This window comes from Perca flavescens, chromosome 17 (assembly GCF_004354835.1).
Source record: "Perca flavescens isolate YP-PL-M2 chromosome 17, PFLA_1.0, whole genome shotgun sequence".
Lineage (NCBI taxonomy): Eukaryota > Metazoa > Chordata > Actinopteri > Perciformes > Percidae > Perca > Perca flavescens.
In genome coordinates this window covers 12,978,550-12,997,423 of record NC_041347.1, presented here as the reverse complement: position 1 = coordinate 12,997,423, position 18,874 = coordinate 12,978,550, and the positions used below count along the sequence as shown (strand labels likewise).

General features: G+C 38.7%; 1 protein-coding gene across 3 annotated transcripts in view; it reads left to right on the top strand.

The window, feature by feature from the left end:
- The first annotated feature begins 6,282 nt into the window (after positions 1 to 6,282).
- The window catches only part of tasp1 (taspase, threonine aspartase, 1), a 28,679-nt gene continuing 16,087 nt past the window's right edge, over positions 6,283 to 18,874 (top strand). For all 3 annotated transcript variants that reach the window (XR_003694747.1, XM_028603859.1, XM_028603858.1), the window contains exons 1-9: positions 6,283 to 6,461; positions 7,196 to 7,400; positions 7,609 to 7,676; positions 8,954 to 9,022; positions 12,849 to 12,969; positions 13,236 to 13,320; positions 13,393 to 13,472; positions 13,623 to 13,729; positions 15,958 to 16,077. Coding sequence is in view for 2 of the 3 variants with exons in the window: in XM_028603859.1 (XP_028459660.1) it covers positions 7,238 to 7,400; positions 7,609 to 7,676; positions 8,954 to 9,022; positions 12,849 to 12,969; positions 13,236 to 13,320; positions 13,393 to 13,472; positions 13,623 to 13,729; positions 15,958 to 16,077 (813 nt within the window). In the remaining variant the exon portion in view is untranslated. The remainder of the gene's footprint in view (positions 6,462 to 7,195; positions 7,401 to 7,608; positions 7,677 to 8,953; positions 9,023 to 12,848; positions 12,970 to 13,235; positions 13,321 to 13,392; positions 13,473 to 13,622; positions 13,730 to 15,957; positions 16,078 to 18,874) is intronic.

The following is an 18,874-nucleotide window of genomic DNA, read 5'->3' as shown; positions in this document are numbered from 1 at the left end:
TCATGATAGTTTGTGTTGCATAATATGTCCAGATTTTCATGATGGGGGTAATTGTTCCTAATATGCTTGCACCTTGCCTTGCATTGACCCTGGACTGTAATTGTTTGGATTAGCAACATGAGGACAGTTTGTTAGGTTACTTTTGGCCTGTAGTATCCAAGATAACTATTATGAGACTTTAATAATTGTCACTAAACACACAAAAGGACACAAATACATACTAACCTGCTCCTTGTTCATGGCAGAGGACAGTATCAGGACAGTAACATAGATCAGATCAGACCAGTTTGGCTGTCATATGTGAGAGGCTGGTTCCAGAGACCACCGTCTGTCATCTGTTGTGGTAGCTCTGCTCTGGTCCAGACCCATCTGCTCCTGAGACCGCTGACTATTATCTGAGAGTGGAAAATGTCTTTCATCCAAGCTGTACTCTAATCCAGATCCGGATTTTTTAAATTGAGGGTTATTTTAGTGAAATCCAATGCTTAGTTGTTACAGCTGAGTAAAAATGTTTTCATAAATACATTTATAACATTAACAGCAAATTGACAGTATAGGTGGAAGCTATGTCCCTGTTCCATTTGGGCTTATTATATCGAAAATTCACATCACAAAGTGCATTTACGTTTGCCAGGACCAAGGTGGTAAAATTTTCAGTGTTCACCAGATGTAAACGGTCAAATTAAAGATCTTTATCTCATTGAGCTACCGCCCTTTTAGGGAAATTAAGACACAGTAATCAGCTCTCACATCTTGCACAGCAATTCATAATTTGTCCTTGTAACATCCTTATTAGTTTCCACTCTATCTAATATGGATTTACGAAATATTAAAATAGTATATCAGTGGCTGTTTATTTTTTATATATATATATATATATAAAAAATATATATATATATATATATATATATATATATATATATATATATTATTTAAAACGACAATGGGACATCCACAGAACTTCCCTAGCCAGAGCCCTGACAATATATAGCAAATTAAAGTATCTTCCTTTACCCTACATTTAAACAAAGATGAGATTTGAATGAAGTGGCCATTGGAGTTTTTACGTCTGTACTATTTAAGCCAAACCACTAGATGTCGATCTTGCAACATTATAAGCACCAGTACACACAAAGTGCTTGAGTGAAGACATAACTAATGTCCAGAGTTGGCATCACATACAATATCTTGAAAGAGGCTTGTGGTACTGAACTAACCCTACTGGCAGATGTTTCACTGAGGCATGTAGGGACTGCTGTTTTTAGGCAGTCTTGCTCTAAATAATCTAATATGTTCTCTCTAATATTTTTTATATCTAAGGGGGGCATATTAAGAAGGAGACTGGACTTTTGGGTTCAAACCACCTTTTGCCAGCAAGCCTCCCACCCTGCTGTAGTGTCCTTGTAAGAGATGCTAAATCCAAAGTGTGGCCCTGACCTCTGATCTTTTCTTTCTCTATTAGGCTTGAGCAGACTTGAAAACTTCAAGCGTTGCTGTTTACACTAACAACTTGTTATACTATTATACTATACTGAAATACTCACTAAAGTTTTAGGTATGAGATTTTTCACTTTTGTTGCCTGATTAAACCTCTTCTTGGCATGTGCAATCTGGGGGCTTCACTGACATCTTCCCTCGCTCTCTTGTTAGTATTGTTACACCTGTTAGAGCAGGAGAACGTACCCTGTTATCATTCTTATTGGTCCAAATCACATTATTTCCAGCACTAAAGGGGCTAATCAATCAGAGATATTGAAAACACCTGTGTGGGTGTGGAGGGCCTTAAAGTGTTATTGGATGTTGTATTGTGGATTCCTTGGTCCAATCATGATAAATGGCTTTTTTGTCTTTTTGTGAATTTGGTCACCAATTATAAATCAACTAACAATAATACCGTGGACTTTGCTGCCTTTTTCGTTGTTGTAACTGAGGGTGATTTCAAATAATGACATTGTATCTAGTATTTGCTAGCTACTGTATGTCATTATTTGATCATTGTAGTTTAGTACTTGTTCAACAGGTGTAATGCAGACAACATGATGAGCAGCAAAAAACTCTTGGCTAGTTGTTCCCAGTGACTTGCTGATTGTGCAGGGCACAATCTGTATACGCCAAACATTGGAGGCTCTATTTGTGTAAGACTGCGTAGGCAATTGTTATTGTCATGGTTACAGGGAGATTAAGCCGCTGGCTGTACCTACAAGTCAATAGCAGGAACATTGCATCGTCTAATCTCTTGTTGGCTTGATACATATGTTTTTCATATCCTTCTTATAATCATAGCAACGTAATGCACAGCAAGGAACACAATTATCTACAAAGAAATGCACAAAATTACCCGTAACTTAAAGTGAGCCCAGGGGCTAATGGAATTATAATTATGGCAATTGTTGTTTATACCTGTTCTTATATCAATATCCTTTGATGGGCTTTTCAAACTATTTGGGTTTTTAAATGTCTGTGAAGGGATTATATCATCATGCCTAATGATAAGACACATGATTTGTTTAGTACAGTAATTGGTGGTTTCACAGTAGTTCAAGCCTATGTAGACTTTTTTTTTTTTTTTTTTTTATTTTTTTTTGGCATTTTAGGCCTTTATTTGTATAGGACAGCTTAGACTTTAAAGGGGAGATAGAAGGAGAATGACATGCAGCAAAGGGCTGCAGGTCGGAGTCAAACCCACGGCCACTGCATCGAGGAGTAAACCTCTATATGGGCACTTGCTCTACCATGTGAGCTACCCAGGCACCCAGACTAAATACTTCTACTCTGTGGGGAGCTTGAATGAAAAAATGGGCATAAGACACATATGTTCAACTGGCCCTTGAGGCTTTAATTAGAAGCTGTGAATTATTTACAGTTTTACATATCTTGCCAACGACAATTAAAAGGTCTCCTACTGAAAGCCTCGGACAAGGTTTGACACAGTGAATCCATAGAGTGCATGTTAAAGCCTATATAGGGTGTAATGATGATTTCTGGGATAGAAAAGAATTCCTCAGCCACAATGCATACACACAAATTTAAATAAAGCACTGTTTTTCACATTTATCTGTAAAGATACTTTGCTAAATAGTTCTAATGTCCAGTAATTAGAGATGGAAACAGTTGTGCAGCGCTCCCGCACTGTCAGAGAATCTGTCCTGTGATCGCTGAGTGCTGTCTTTGATGCAATGCCAACCCTATGCCAACATAAAAACACCATAGTTTGGTGGTTTGTGTGCGGTTCTTTTCAACCTTCTCAATCAAACACTTGTCTGCCCCAATCATCCATTGTGTCCTGTCTTATATTATGCTCATCTGTTCCACAGATGTGAGAAGCGGCTCGCTATTCTGACGAAAGCAGTTAAAAACCTCAGAGAAGTACATCGGTAGAGACTAGCTCATTCGTGCACAGACTGCCTTTAATCTGATGCACACCTCTATACATTAATTGAACATATTTTCCCATTATATTCTCTACTCTCTGTCTTCTCACATAAATATGATAAACATATGACAACAATTGTATTGTTAATCATGGCTGCTCCTTTAATGTGTCAAGAATATTCAGTTCAGATCTAGTCTGTAATTCATCCGTAAGAGCAATTTGTCATGAAATGCATTGTGATGTTCTTATGTGAATAAAGTGGTTTACTGAGTGGTACTTTGTTTAGTCTACATCCTTAGAATGGTTTTTGGGGTTGGCTTTAAAAAGCATCACACTGTGACTATTCTTTTCTTGAAGTATTCCTGTGGGTTGTAGCTTTGGCAAAATGTGTTGCAACGGCTCCCTCTGTTTATTTTACTGTATTTGATAAAGTCCCCATCCAACATGTCTCTTCACACCAGAGCGTGCCTGCTTTCGGCCTGCTCATAGCAGCAGGAATTCCTTCCTGATCGCTGGCTGAACCCAAGTTGAATAGATTTGGTGTGGATAGATGTTCAGCATGTTTAAACCATATGCACAAAAGTGATCCAAACTGTTATAGCTTCTATGTATCAACAGTTTTGTTTGCAGGATAATTCTGATATATGTTGGTCTGTTTCTTTTTTTTTCCAGCAGAATAATTTCTTTTTAAAAATAATTATTATGCTTTTTTCCCTTTTTTAAATGTAACAAAAGACTAAAGCATAAACAGGAAGGTAGAAATCTCTTTAATGTTCTAAGACAAAATATCACGTGTTTCCCTCTGACTATGCAAATACTCAGAGTGCCTCATTACTCATCCAAATGAGTATCTACCATGTCCGCCAGATGATAGAGCAGAATATTTTAGGAGAGATAAAACTCCACAGGAAAAATGCTAACTTAACTCTCAACACTGCACAAGTATGCTTGTGACCTCCTATCCCTGCCATAACACCATAAAACAACACACTAACCAATGCTTCAACAGCAATCTGCTCATTATTGGTGAAATAATGTTTCAGGAATATGTTTTGGTTCTAACTTTCCAGTAGATTAGTGGATGATTTAAGAATGTCTTTTCTCATGCTATCCTAAAATATCTGGTTACATAGCACTCAGTAAACAGTAAAATGTCAATGCATTTGATTTTAAAGGTTATGTACAGGTGTGAATCTGTATCAAGATAAAGAAGCGGAGAAGGCCTCAGATGAATCATGTCTGCAGGCTGTGAGGTCACAACAGATAACTACATCTATTAAAACTGGACTGGCAGTTTTCCTCTGCACACCATCAACAACAGCAAGAAGAAGTTCACACAGAGATTTGATGGCGTGCGATACTAAAGCCACCCCCTAAAGGCTAGCTGGCCCCTCTTCAGCACTCTGCACTGTGGTCCCAGCTCTCTCCTCATTAATTGCTTAACAGCATTCTTTCATCTCTGTTGACTTGATCCAAAGAAAACAACTTTACGCTGCACATTATGATTAAAGAATGTGCTTGTTTGGCTCCAACTATACAACTTGTGCTTGGACCATAAACATAAAAGCGCCTGTTTCAGACCTTATAAGATATCGGTCTGGTGTTGAATTTAGATGATCATCGATGTATTAGTTTGCTGCGTTTTGTTGGAATATTTCTAATGTGGTACAGTATAGACAAATATTAAGCTGCATTTTTATTACGGTCTCTGAGATAGAAAATATGATAACCTGCAGGTATAGCACAGGACATCAATGGAAGATCCTTATTTTATTCAAACTGTATTTTTATGTCTTAGACATAAAAACAGAACCTCCTGAGGGTCTTTTTTTTTAGACCTATGTATCATATCCCATGAAGTTCACTTCTTTTTTTAACAGGCCATAATGATAAAACATCTTTTATCTTTAGACAGAATAAAGCTAAGAGCGAAAAAATGGCTGGGGAGTTCAAACTGCATGGCAGTAAGTTTAAGAGCTAACTGTAGTCACGAAGGCTGTGTATTTGCCTGTCTAAAGCAATACTGAGTCATTCATCACACTTGAGGAAAGAACTGACTGTTTTTCTTCAGGGTTTAATTATCAGAAGGCCATATCTTAGGAAAAGCACATACTATTCCTTTCCCTAACTCCCCCACTATTGTTCTAGAGAAAGCAAAGTGATTATCGTGGACTTGATTTGCTGCTATAAGACCTAAACTTGCACTAAAAATATCTCTTGAGTGAAAGATGGCCTATGATTAAAAGTTCTCAGTTGTCTAACCTGGCACACAACTTGGATTTTATCCCAAGAATGTGCAGCAAAACACAAAACCCTAATTTAATCAGAAGCATTAATGATGACACAAACTGGTACAAATGAGATTTAGTGATTAAAGAAAAGTTGAAAAAGTGTGAGATGTTCCAACACAGTGTAAAATAGATGCCAATGCCTTTCTCAGACTGTGGGGCCAGCAAGATGTCCTATTTTTCACATGTAGAATCATATTGACCATGGTGTTATTTCATTTTTTGCTAAATGTTTTAACAATGATAAAGTTAGAGAGATTTACAAATATCCTCTCATATAGTCAAACTTTAATATAAACCTAGCAATAAATTATAGCTTGTAAATTAAACGTCAAATCATAAAAAAACTTAAGTCTTTGAATTCATTTTTGTGTTTAGCTTACTCAACAAGTGCATTGATGACGATTCTTTTCAGTTGCAAGTTGTAATATTAACTTAAGAATTCATATTCTTGTTTATGTATTTTGTGAATACATGTCAGCAGGGAAAAAAAACTGTTGCAACTGCATTTTATCCCATTTTCCTCCAACTTTTATTTTGTACAGCTCCATCCACGTGTGCGATTGTTTGCACTGACCGAACTTCCCTAGCAACGTGTATATGAACCAGGAAGTACTTTTTGTATGCTCTAGCTCCTAGCTGCGGTTAGCACGGTTAGCACAGAGGAGTGAAAGTGACTGACAGCAAAGTTTGTCTCGGTTAGATTTATGAGTCCATCTACCGTTCATGTTTGTATTTAACACATGTCAGGTAACGTCGTGCTTAGCAGGCAGTTCTGTCGCTGGAGATGAGTGAAAATTGTAAGTTGAGATTGTTTTGTTGGTGTGTTAGCGAGCTGTTAGCTACAAGCTAACGCAAAAAAAAAAAAAAAAAAACAGGGCTGTTAGCTTGACTTGAAATAACTTTATTAAAGTAACGTTAGTGTCCTTTACTCAAAGAAAGTAAAAAAGGCACGTAACACAAACTAAATGACGTTTGTTTTATAACGCACATTTTAAACTGGCATGCGTAACGATACATTAACAGCAGGGACTGTTTGGATAACGTCAAATTAGGTTAACGTGATGGGTGATAGCTTGATGTTATGTACAAGTTCTGATTTGTAGTCTTGTGGGTCTGGACTATTGATAGCACGTTTTAGATAACGTTAGTTAGTTACATGTTTGTACTCGGGTGTTAGTACTTAGGTAAATGTTATTTGTTCTCCACCCCTGTCAGTGGTTTGACAGTACTGACTGACTGACTGAATAGTGATTAATGTGTGTGTTGTAAAGACTGAGAACGTGCAGAATCATTACTTCCACCACATAATTCACTGTCGGTGGAATCAGCTTCTGCTGTAGTGTTAGTACAAGTTTAGTGCCCTCTTTGTGCCTGTGCATTTGTGGTCTCAGTGGTACATAGCTGAGAACAATGCACCATATGCTGCTTTGCAAGAGGCTCTTTACGTCTTTATTATCCATCAAAAACGTTAAATAATCTTGTCCTGTATTATTCCTGAATGACAATGTATTTATTTATTTTCCTGTCACAGGTGTGCCATGAAAATGATTTTCTTACCACTGTCTGATAGGCCATGATAGGCTTATCAAGTTATGCAGGGGTTATGGAAAGTCTAATGAATTCTGCTGAAGAGCAGCAACCCTCCTCTCCCCTGGCTAACTCATGGTCCAAAATACAGGAATCAAGCAAGAATCAAAAGCCCAAATGTGTTGGTGGATTTGTTTTAGTTCATGCAGGTAAGTGCACACACTATAATTAACAAGTAGAATTAAGAGTTTATTAGAAAGAAATAGGTAAGGTAATAAGTAAACATGATTATGGGCATTGAAACATGATCCATCATGCACTGAAACATTAAGTCTTAAAGTATAGTTTTCTGCTTAGAGGAGGTCAACTTTCATCACTTTATGAATGGTCAATTGTTTTTTCCCTATTTGCTTTCAGGAGCAGGATACCATTCTGAATCTAAGGCCAAGGAGTACAAGCATGTGTGCAAAAGAGCCTGCCAGCGAGTATGTATTTTACTGGTATTACTATAGTAAACTGTGTGTGGGTGGGTGGGTGTCTGGGTGTTGTGTGTGTGCAAACAAGCAACATATGGTAACCTTGTACTGTTTGTACACAAAACTTTGTTATTCTTAATGGAATGCTTCTAAATGTATTCCTTTTAATGTAGATAATTTGGCACTTCACAGTACTGAATCTGTTAAAAACTTTCTGAATGCTGAGCAACAGACAAGATTGACATTGATCATCAAGTATCATTTCAGGGCTTTCCTTAAAGAATAGAAGAATAGTGCTGCACCATTATAATTGAATGTCATTTCAGTTGAAAATATTCCAGATATGTTGGTATTGATGACATCTTACTACCAAAGAATGCTTTCATCATATTATTTAGCCAGTCTAATTTTACTTGCTCTGACTCTACAATTCAGTTGGTTGTGACATTTTAGATAACTAAAAGTTGCTTAATACTGAGGAATGTGTAAACTTCCCTCTACTACATGTTTGCGCACAAATGCATTCTGTTTTTGTTCTATCAATTGATCTCATGTCTTTAGAAAGTATATAGAGTAACCTCATTTTAACAGTAAGATATTGGGATTTTCTCCTACACTTTCTTAGAAGTTTGCTCAGGTTGGATGGGGAGCATCTATGAACAGCTGTCATTCCATGTATAATCAGTGGAATTTCAATCTGTGTTTTGGCAGTATCTCTCAAGTACTTTAAAGTTCTTGTTTTGAAGTCATTCCAGTTTTCATTTGGCTGTATTAAGATCATTTTGCAGTTGGAATGGAAGTCTTTGTTCTTTGGCACTCGAAGCAGGTTCTTCAAGAATGTCCTTGTATTTGGTTTCATTCATTGTTCCTTCCATCTGTAAGACTGAAAAACAACCTCATGGTGCTGCCATCACCCTTGATTTACAATAGGAATGGTGTTAGATGGGTGATGAGCTGTGCCCAGTTTCAACTGGATGTAGTGCTGCATTTAGGCCAAATTCTTCAATTGTCATACATACATACATACATACATACAAATCATATGATATTATATCAAATTTAATTCAATCCAGGATCCTTATTGCATACATTATGCTTATATTTACTCTAGTTTCTGTCCCTACTCTAGTTTCTGTCCCTGTCTTATCATAGTGTTATGTAACTGACTTAGATGAAGTTAGACAATGAAAGTAATCTACAAAGGCTGAACTGAGCAAGGGGTTTATTTGATGTTTTGACTGGAAAGCTGTTGCACTTTCAACAAGGTAGCTATCTGTCTTTTCCAGGCTGTGGACCGACTCAAAGCCGGGGCACTTGCAGTGGAAGCAGTGGCCGCAGCATTGGTTGAACTTGAGGTTGGTTGATTTTGATTCAGGTTTGAATATAAAAAGTCAACCTTTATTAACTCAGTGTTAAATAACACCCCACATACTTAATGTAGAAGACATTTATCTTAGGCCCAGATCGGACTTAAAAAAAAAACAACATCCCAAAAACTTTCAGTAAGGAAAAAAAACTTAATTTGACATATGTGTGTGTTTATCCAAAACGGCTTTATTCTGCTCGTGCCTCCGATGCATGTACTGTTGGATGATGTAAGAGGTGATTTTCCTCAGGGCAGGCTCGGAAATATATATATATATATATATATATATATATATATATATATATATATATATATATATATATATATATATATATATATATATATATATATATATATATATATATATATAGACAGACAGACAGACAGACAGACAGACACAGCGGGGAAAGTAAGTATTGAACACATCAGCATTTCCCCCAGTAAATATATTTCCGATGGGGCTATTGGAATGAAATTTTCACTAGATGTCAGTAACAACCCAAGTTATCCACACATATAAAGAAATCAGAACATGTATGTCCATGACAAAAGTTATGTGTAATAAAGTGGAATGATAATGGGAATAAATATTGAACACATGAAGAAAGCATGGGAAGCCAATAAACCAGCTGAAATCTGTCAGTATTTAGGAAGCAATCCTGCCCCCTATTAGTGCAAATTAATATCAGCTGGATTAGTCCTAATTGATGGCCTTTAAAAAGTTTTCTCATTACCAAGGTGTCACTCAAGAAGCATTTCGTCATGGGTAAAAGCAAAGAGCTGTCCCAAGACCTTCGCAAGCTTATTGTAGAAAAACATACGGATGGCATTGGTTACAGACGAATATCTAAACTTCTGAAAGTTCCAGTGAGCACTGTTGGGACCATTATCCGGAAGTGGAAAGAACATAATTTCACCATTAACCTGCCACGACCAGGTGCTCCTCACAAGATTTCTGACAGAGGAGTCCATAGAATTCTTAGAAGAGTTGTTGAAGAACCAAGGACCACTCGCGGAGATACTCAGAAAGACCTGGAAGAAGCAGGTACAGTTGTTTCAAAGAAAACAATTAGTAATGCACTTGACCGCCATGGCCTCTATACACGCACACCACGCAAGACACCACTGCTCAAGAAAAGGCATGTGGAAGCTTGCTTAAAGTTTGCTGCACAAGATCTGGACAAGCCAATGACATACTGGGTGAATTGAACTCTTTGGCTGTCATAGCATACACCATGTTTGGAGAAGAAATGGCACTGCACATCACCCTAAAAACACCATACCAACAGTGAAGTTTGGAGGTGGGGAGCATCATGGTTTGGGGCTGTTTTTCAGCATCTGGCACCGGCAGACTTCATATAATTGAAGGAAGGATGAATGGAGAAATGTACCGTGACATTCTTGATAAGAATCTGCTGCCCATTCACCAGGATGCTGAAGATGAAACAAGGGTGGACATCAAGACAATGATCCCAAACACACAGCCAAGGAAACTCTCAATTGGTTTCAGAGAAAGAAAATCAAGCTGTTAGAATGGCCCTGTCAATCACCCGACTTGAATCCAATTGATAACCTCTGGAAAGAAGAGGTTCATAGAAGATGCCCCCGGAACCTTCAAGATTTGAAGACAGTTTGTGTGGAAGACTAGGCAAAAATCACAGCTGAGCAATGTGTGCGACTAGTTTCTTTATACAGGAGGCGTTTTGACGCTGTCATTACCAACAAAGGCTTTTCTACTAAGTATTAAATAAATTTAAGCAAGTGTGTTCAATACTTTTCCCCTGTGCCATTTCACTTTATTACACACAACTTAATTTATGGACTTATTTTGATATCTTTGTATGTGTGGATTACTTGGGTTGTTACCAGTGCTTAATTTGTAAAGTGGGAGGTCCCGGAGCGAAGGGGGGGGGTGGGTGGATCCAAAACGACTTAAAACAGGGGTTGGAGGTAACGGAACAAAAAAAATGAATTCCACTGCCTAGCTTCTCTGACTAAAAAAAACCTAAACAACGCTGTGTGTACATCAGGGCAATGTTTATTTTTATTTCAGAACATGCACTGCTTCGGTGCAAAATGTAAAAAAAAAAAAAAAAAAAAAAATGCACTGCAACAATCGTTTTCACAAGCAGCAATTATCCATTGGACTATTAAATTAACCAAAAAACCCACCGTGGTCTGCACATTCTTGATCGGCAGAAACAGTTTTTGCTTGTTTGGGATCCGACTGGCCAGCGTATTTGAAAAAGTTAAGCAAACTTTGTTGTCTTTTTGACATTTTTCCCTTGACTGAAACAAGGCTATAACAGCAATCTCAAGCAGCACAAGTGCTTGTGTCACTAGAAGTGCAGCGCTGTGCTGTTGAAGTGTCTCCCCTCCCTCCGTCCCTCTCCCCCCTCCGTCTTACCCTGAAAATTCACCTCAAAACGCATCGAAAATGCCAACACAGGATTTTTGTGGAACTTCAATGGGGAATAAAGACTACACAAACAGTAGTTTATTTTTTTCATTTAGGCGATTCATTTTTTTCCTGGTGACACAGGAGGTGCCGGATCCAATAAAAAAATTCCGGATCCAACGTCGGCGGTGCCGGAATATGGTTCAAATTAAGCCCTGCTTGTTACTGACATCTGGTGAAAATTTCATGCCGATAACCCCATCAGAAATATCTTTACTGAGAAAAATGTTGACTCTATCTATCTATCTATCTATCTATCTATCTATACACACACACACACACACACACGTGAATCTGCCTCAAGCCCACAACTATATCAGCAAAATTCCTATGAAGAATCAATGAAAACCGAGAATGAGCTTTAAAAACAAAAATGTAGTATCCTAATTAGATGGTATCAAAGAACAGAGGGGGATTAGGTAAACAGCCAATTATTGTCAATATTATTGTCCCAGACAGATAACAGTTAACCTGACTCCGCCAGATGGATTGCTTCGCATTTGCTCGGCATATCCATCTGGGAACTTTCCGTTGGAGAACTTTTGGGAAGGGGCAAAAATAGTGGTTGGCTGATTGGATAAACCATCTGTCTATCACCGCCTATGTTGGTGATAGACGGGCCAACTCAACCAATCGGATCAAACTCTCGCCGAAAACCAGTCGGGAGAAGAGCAAAAACATCTTTTCCTCAGAGAAAAGCCTCCAGTGCCGTTTTTTGCTCTTCTTTCAATGAATGAATACTTTCTAATTCGGATAAAACTTGCGTGATAGCTACGCTCATCTCATCCGTGGAAGCTGCCATGTTGTTTAGACTAACGGTCGCTTCTCGTTGCGTCACACCTAAACCCGCCTCAAAACCAACGCTGATTGGTCGGTCGTTTGGCAAACGGCTCCAAATTTTCTCTATCTCAAGATGCCAGACTGATCTGCGAGTAGAAAACTGGAGCTCGCGAGATCAGGATGGTCTCACGAAGCTAGATAACAGTGACAGCAGCAACCAAAGGGTTTTTTCAGTGTTTTTAGTTTTTTTTTCACGGTATTTTTAATTGCCTTGCTTTAAACCTTATCCTGTATACAATTTTCTAGTAGTAGTAGTGTTTTCAAGTATTTAATAAATGAAGTACATTCAGCAGGGCCATTTTATAAACTGCTGATTTAAAACGTTAGAATTACAGTAGATATTGACTTTAGTCATTGCACTTTGACTTTGGACCACAAGAAAGAGTTACCCTTTATTTTCTTGGTTGAACTATATTACACAAAAGAATGACTTTCCTTCAACATATTAACATTGACAGTATGTTTCATTGCAAATATAGTTTTATTCTAGACTCTGCATGTTTTTAATTGTTCTCAGGACTCTCCTTTTACAAACGCTGGCATGGGCTCCAACCTAAATCTGTCAGGGGAAATTGAATGTGATGCGAGTATCATGGATGGGAAGTCGCTGCATTATGGTGCTGTAGGGGCTATAAGTGGTGAGTTATTACACATGTATTGATATTTATGTAATGTTGTTGTGGCACTGAAGTTCAGTCCCCTGAAAGTAATGGCAATGAGTCTGTCATGTGTTTTACTGATTTACTTTCAACCGAGTTTCTTAGAGGTTCATAAACAATGAGGGATCACCCAATTTTTACATCATTTGACATAATTTGGCATAATTGTATCTGGATTTGTTTTTACTGTAATAAAATAACATAATGAATTGCTAGCTCTGTGATGATTCTGACTTCTCCTTCAGGTATTAAGAACCCAGTCTTGGTTGCAAACCGTCTACTGAGTGAAGCACAGAAAGGGAAACTATCAGCTGGCAGAATACCACCCTGGTGATTATGTTTATTAATTAATGTTGCATTAACGTGACTCTATCAACTTGTTAATTTGTTTTATTTTGTCAGCTTTTTAGTGGGGCGAGGAGCACATGATTGGGCAGTCAGCCACGGAATACCACCATGTCCTTCAGAGAAAATGGCCAGCAGTGAGTCTTGTTGCACTGATTATATGCTTCATCTAAGAAATTCATGTTCTGTAGCTCTGCAAAACTGAACCAAAACACAGTGCTCAAAACAACCTTGGGAAGAGGTGCATTCATTTATGTGGATGATGGATTACATTTTTTCTCACACAGAGTTTAGTTTATCTGCGTACAAGAGGAACAAGCGAAAGATGGAGCTGGCAGAAAAAATTGACACAGGACATAATCACACGAAGAAAAGACGACAATCAAGTGAAAATGTAAGTGTTATCAGTTAAAATAAGATAAAATATTTTAATGGCATCAAGTTCATTCTTCCTTAGCTGCACCACTTGAGTCAGAATGGACCCACCACTTCCTGCTGAGTTTATAGTAGTATTCCTCACAGTGAACATCCCACAGATGCTATAAGGGGTTGAGATCTAACCATCTGACCAGGGGAATCATTTGCACTAAACAAATAGCAAATAGCAGACTATTGGCCAAATCTGGCATGCCAAATGAAATCTAAAACTTTCCCTAATTGGCCTACATTAAAATATTATCTATTGTTGATAAAACAAATGTAAAAAATGTATGTAAATCACAGTGGAGTTAACCTTACTGTAACCATCTAATTATCAATACCCTTTTTAAGAGCAAATTGATACTGTGCTTGAAATAAGTTCTAATAAAAAAATAAAGCTAGTTCACTTTGATTAAACAGTGTTGTTTTGCTTTAATTAAAACTGACTTAATTTCTCAGTTATTACACAAAAATTGAATTGGATCTCTTTAAACACAAATGACAGGGTTGTATTAGTGATGAAATTGGTGTGGTTTCATCATGCTTTCAGCCCACTCTGCAGATTCCAAACCTGCAGTTATGCCCAGGGATATATGACATCAAACTGAAATTTAAAAAAGGCAGGAAACATCAAGTAGAATATGGTATTTTATACAAGAATGAAAATTTACGAAGACATCAAGATATATTCTGCCAGTTAAGATCTCACATTCTCACAGGGTCATTAAAGGAAATGTCATTACCAGGTTGCACAGAGGGTTCCAGTAAACGATTAAAGTGTTGACAAGAGTTAGTGCAAAGTTTCAGTGCCCTGAGCAGCACAACTGGAGAGTGTCTTAATGATGAGCTGAGTAGAAAGCAGTTGAGAGTCGACTCATTCTGCCATTCTTCCCTAAAGTCACTAGCAGTGGCAGCAGCACCGAACAGGGTGGGAGAGTTTATTTTGGTTCAGATGTGAATTGTGTTAAATGGAGTAAAACGTGTTAACGGTCCGATATGCTTCATTGGACCTTTTTAAACACTATTATTGTTTATTTAGTTCAGTTACATCAATCCTCAATATTAATGATCTATCCACAAAAAGAAAGACTAACAACTAAGATGGACTGTTTGTTGATTTACGTAAGTAATATATGATTAAAGGATTGATTTTGTGTCAGATGACTTGTTAGCCTAATGAGAGTTTAAGGTTTGAGTTGCCCTCAGTTCTCATCCGTCTCTTACATGTTTACACAAAACTGCTTGAGCTATTAAAGATTAATATGTTACCATTTCTGATACTCAGACTGTGACTGTTCACATGCATGCCATGGTCAGAGTTTTAGGTTGTCTTTTTAGGTTTTACAGGAATTAGGCATCAACCTTGCGTTTTAATTTTTATACATAAAATTAATACAAAAAAGAATACAATTAACATATAAAGTCCATTAGCAGAAAATAACTTATTTTTATACCAAGGATGGCGTCTTATGGGTTCAACAAAAAGCATTATCGTAGCAAGTCTGGTTTTAATTTTCATACACAGTGTTCATTTAATGCAATAAAATCTTTCCATTTTTTTTTTCTTGTGCAATATAGGCACCTGTCTCATGATGGTTTATAGTTGCAGTGTTGTTTAGGAAAATCTAAAGCTTTTCAATATAATTCTAAACGATGCCCTTACGTTTTACAGTCATTATTTACTGTGGATTTTGTTAATTTAAGCAAACTGATAAGGAATGACAGGATGGTCTTTGGCTCTGGTTCTTTTTGGCATCAAAAGCCCAGAGACAGGAATGATTTAGGAGAGCATGAGAAACGCTGTAGTCTTCTTTTTTTTACTCTGCTTTTCAAGTTCTTCAGTTTCTGGTAGGAGTCGAGCTCTGATCATGTATCCTAATGCCATTTTGCACATTTACCCTGTAGAACTCTATTCATCATGAAGTCTGAGGCAAGATGATTCACAAACGAGTCCCTTCCAAAGCAAACTGCAATCAGGGAAGAAAAACAGCTGATTGAAATCACAACAGCACATTTTTGATGAAATATGAAGGGCAGGGAAGAGTGATTCATAAATGCATGCGTTACATTGTTAATTTTGGAAATGTCCCTAGTCAAAGATGATGTCTCTGCTTCAGAATGTGAATGTTTGGATTTCTCCTCCTTTACGTTGCCTGAAATGAGAACCATTCTCATGTGACTGCTCTCCTTACTGTGATGTAGGAAAATGGTTCAGGGTGCCTCGACACAGTGGGAGCCGTTGTGATAGACCTGGAAGGGAATGTAGCTGCAGCGGTGTCCAGTGGAGGTCTGGCCATGAAACATCCCGGCAGGGTTGGCCAGGTAATCGGGCCCTCTCCTTGTTTTTGTTTTTTCTCTGTTCATGTCTTTACCCACATAAGTTCTTTAAAGGGGACATATGCTAATTTCCAGCTTTACACTTGTCTTTTGGGGTTCTACTAGAACATGTTTACATGCTTTAATGTTAAAAAAAGAGAGGCAGGGGAACCACTTACCATAACTGAGGTCCAAAATGCCATTAGGAGCCTAAAGAACAACAAGGCCACTTGTCCAGATGGGACCCCAGCGGAGATCTTGAAGAGCGTTGGACCAGAACTCCTGTACCACATCCATGCCCTACTCCTCAAGGTCTGGGAAAAAGAAGATCTCCCTTCAGAGCTCAGGGATGCTCTAATAGTGACTATATTTAAGAAGGGGGACAAGGCTGAATGTGGAAACTACAGAGACATCTCACTCCTATCGACAACAGGCACAGTGCTTGCTCGTATCGTTGCCAATCAACTGTTACCACTTAAGTACCTGAATCTCAGTGTGGTTTCCGCCCATCCAGAGGTACAGCAGACATGATATTCACAGCACGCCAACTGCAGGAAAAATGCAGTGAGCAATAACAACCTTTGTACATGGCCTTCATAGACCTTACAAAGGCCTTTGACTCTGTCGATCGCCAGGCTCTCTGGATTATACTATCAAGGCAGGGCTTCCATGATAAATACATCAGAATAATGAGGTTATTACATAATGGCATGTCAGCCACAGTGCTCAGCAACAGCGGCTCTGAGTCTGGGCCTTTTACAGTAGCAACAGGGGTCAAACAGAGGTGTATCATAGCATCCACCCTGTTTTCCATCTTTATTGCTACCTTACTCCACCTCATTGGTAACAGATGTACCAACATCAGCGTCTTGGAGGAAGCCACCATGTTCAGTATCACCACCACAATAATGCAGTACCAACTTCGATGGACTGGCCATGTTATTCACATGTCAAACACTCGTCTCCCCAAACAGATCCTATACTCCCAATTGAAGGAAGGTCGGCGAGCCCCCGGTGGTCCAAAAAAACACTTCAAGGACAATATTAAGATCAGCCTAAAGAAGTTCAAAATTCCAGTAAGCATCTGGGAGCAGATCGCTTTGGACAGGTGTCGCTGGAAGACAACTGTGCAGGAAGGAGCTGTGCGCCATGAAATGGAACTCCGCTGTGTCGCAGAGACAAAGCGACAGCACCACAAGGAAAAAGAGAAAAAGGCTCCTCTACCACTCACCACCTCCACTTTCCCCTGCCCACACAGCACCAAAATATGTGGATTACGCATTGGCCTGTACAGCCATTTAAAGACCTACTAGAAGACGACCCTACGGAGAGGACAGTCATACTCATTTCGAGTGACCGCCGATGATGATGATGATACCTGTATACCCTCCGTCTGAAAGGCTCTGTTTTAGTGCCTGTCTCTTTAAGCCCACCTGCTGAAAAAGCCCAGTCTGCCCTGATTGGTCAGCGTCTCCGGGTCTTACGCATCTGCGCTTTTGGCATCTCTGCACAGTCATTGCAGCCGGGGAGTGACTGTAACCGCACTGTAGCTGCACTTTCTATCTATATATTTTGTATAGTTGTTACATCACCATACGGAAGTCCTAAAGGCTTGTTTAAAGGCACAGTTTCTGAACACGGGCTATGTGGATTTCTCTATGGATTGACCGTTTTGATACTTTCACAGTATTTAAACATAACCTCGACCTGCTTTATAACCTGAAAAGACATGGAAATCTCACTTTTTACAATCTGGGACCTTTCTAAAATGATACAAAATAGAAAATTTAAAAAAGATTGAATCAGGCCTTTATTTGAGACGGTAATTATTAGAGGCCTTTCCTTATTTCAGTGTGTCCTTTTTTGTGAAATATTTTAGTACGATAACATAGAATTTCTATTTTATAAAGTATACACCTACATGTAGTTTGTGTCAAATTTATAATGATATGCATCTTGGAATAGTATCAGCAGTAAACAAAAACTGCTTTTTCCCTGCCTAAATCCGAATCTAATGTGGGCCACCTCCTAAACCAGGTAATTTATTACTAAACTCCTTGTTTTTGGTTTTACAGCCTAGACATTTTCTGTATGATGCTGTCTCACTGTTCATGAAACCGGTTTTCTGCAGGCAGTCATTTTTACCCCAAAAGCTATGATAACGTTTAGTCCATTTAATCCACCCTGACTCCAACCTCCGTTCGACTGTCTCTGTCTTCAGAATCAGCTGTCTGTCTGTCGGCAGCAGCTCCTGAGGTGTTGAGAGGACAGCAGCCAGCCAGACTGTCTGCACCAGGCTGACTGACAGCAGAAATGTACTGGACAATAATAGTTTTTATATAGGAAATGCATTAAGCTGTTCAGTGACACAGGCGAGTGACGGACATCAAAAATGCCTCCTATGCAGATTGGCCATTAGACTCTTGAGTGGACAAAAACGATGCCAATGGAAAGATGTGTCTGCTGGATCTGTAAATGGGCAATATCTTGCCAACACATTAACCACTAACGACTTAAAGGTGCTCTAAGCAATGTCATGCGTTCTTTAGGCTACAACATTTTTTGTCACATACAGCAAACATCTCCTCACTATCCGTGAGCTGCCTGTCCCCTGAACACACTGTAAAAAAAACGCGGTCTCTGTAGACAACCCAGGCTCCACATGCGGCAACAAAAACAAACTGGCCAACCTGCACCACCAAACATAACATAAGCAGTGTTCCAGCCAATAACCGACTAGAAGGATGCGCGGAAGGGAGGGAGAGGGGACAGGATGAGGAGGAGGAGGAAGGGAGGGAGGATC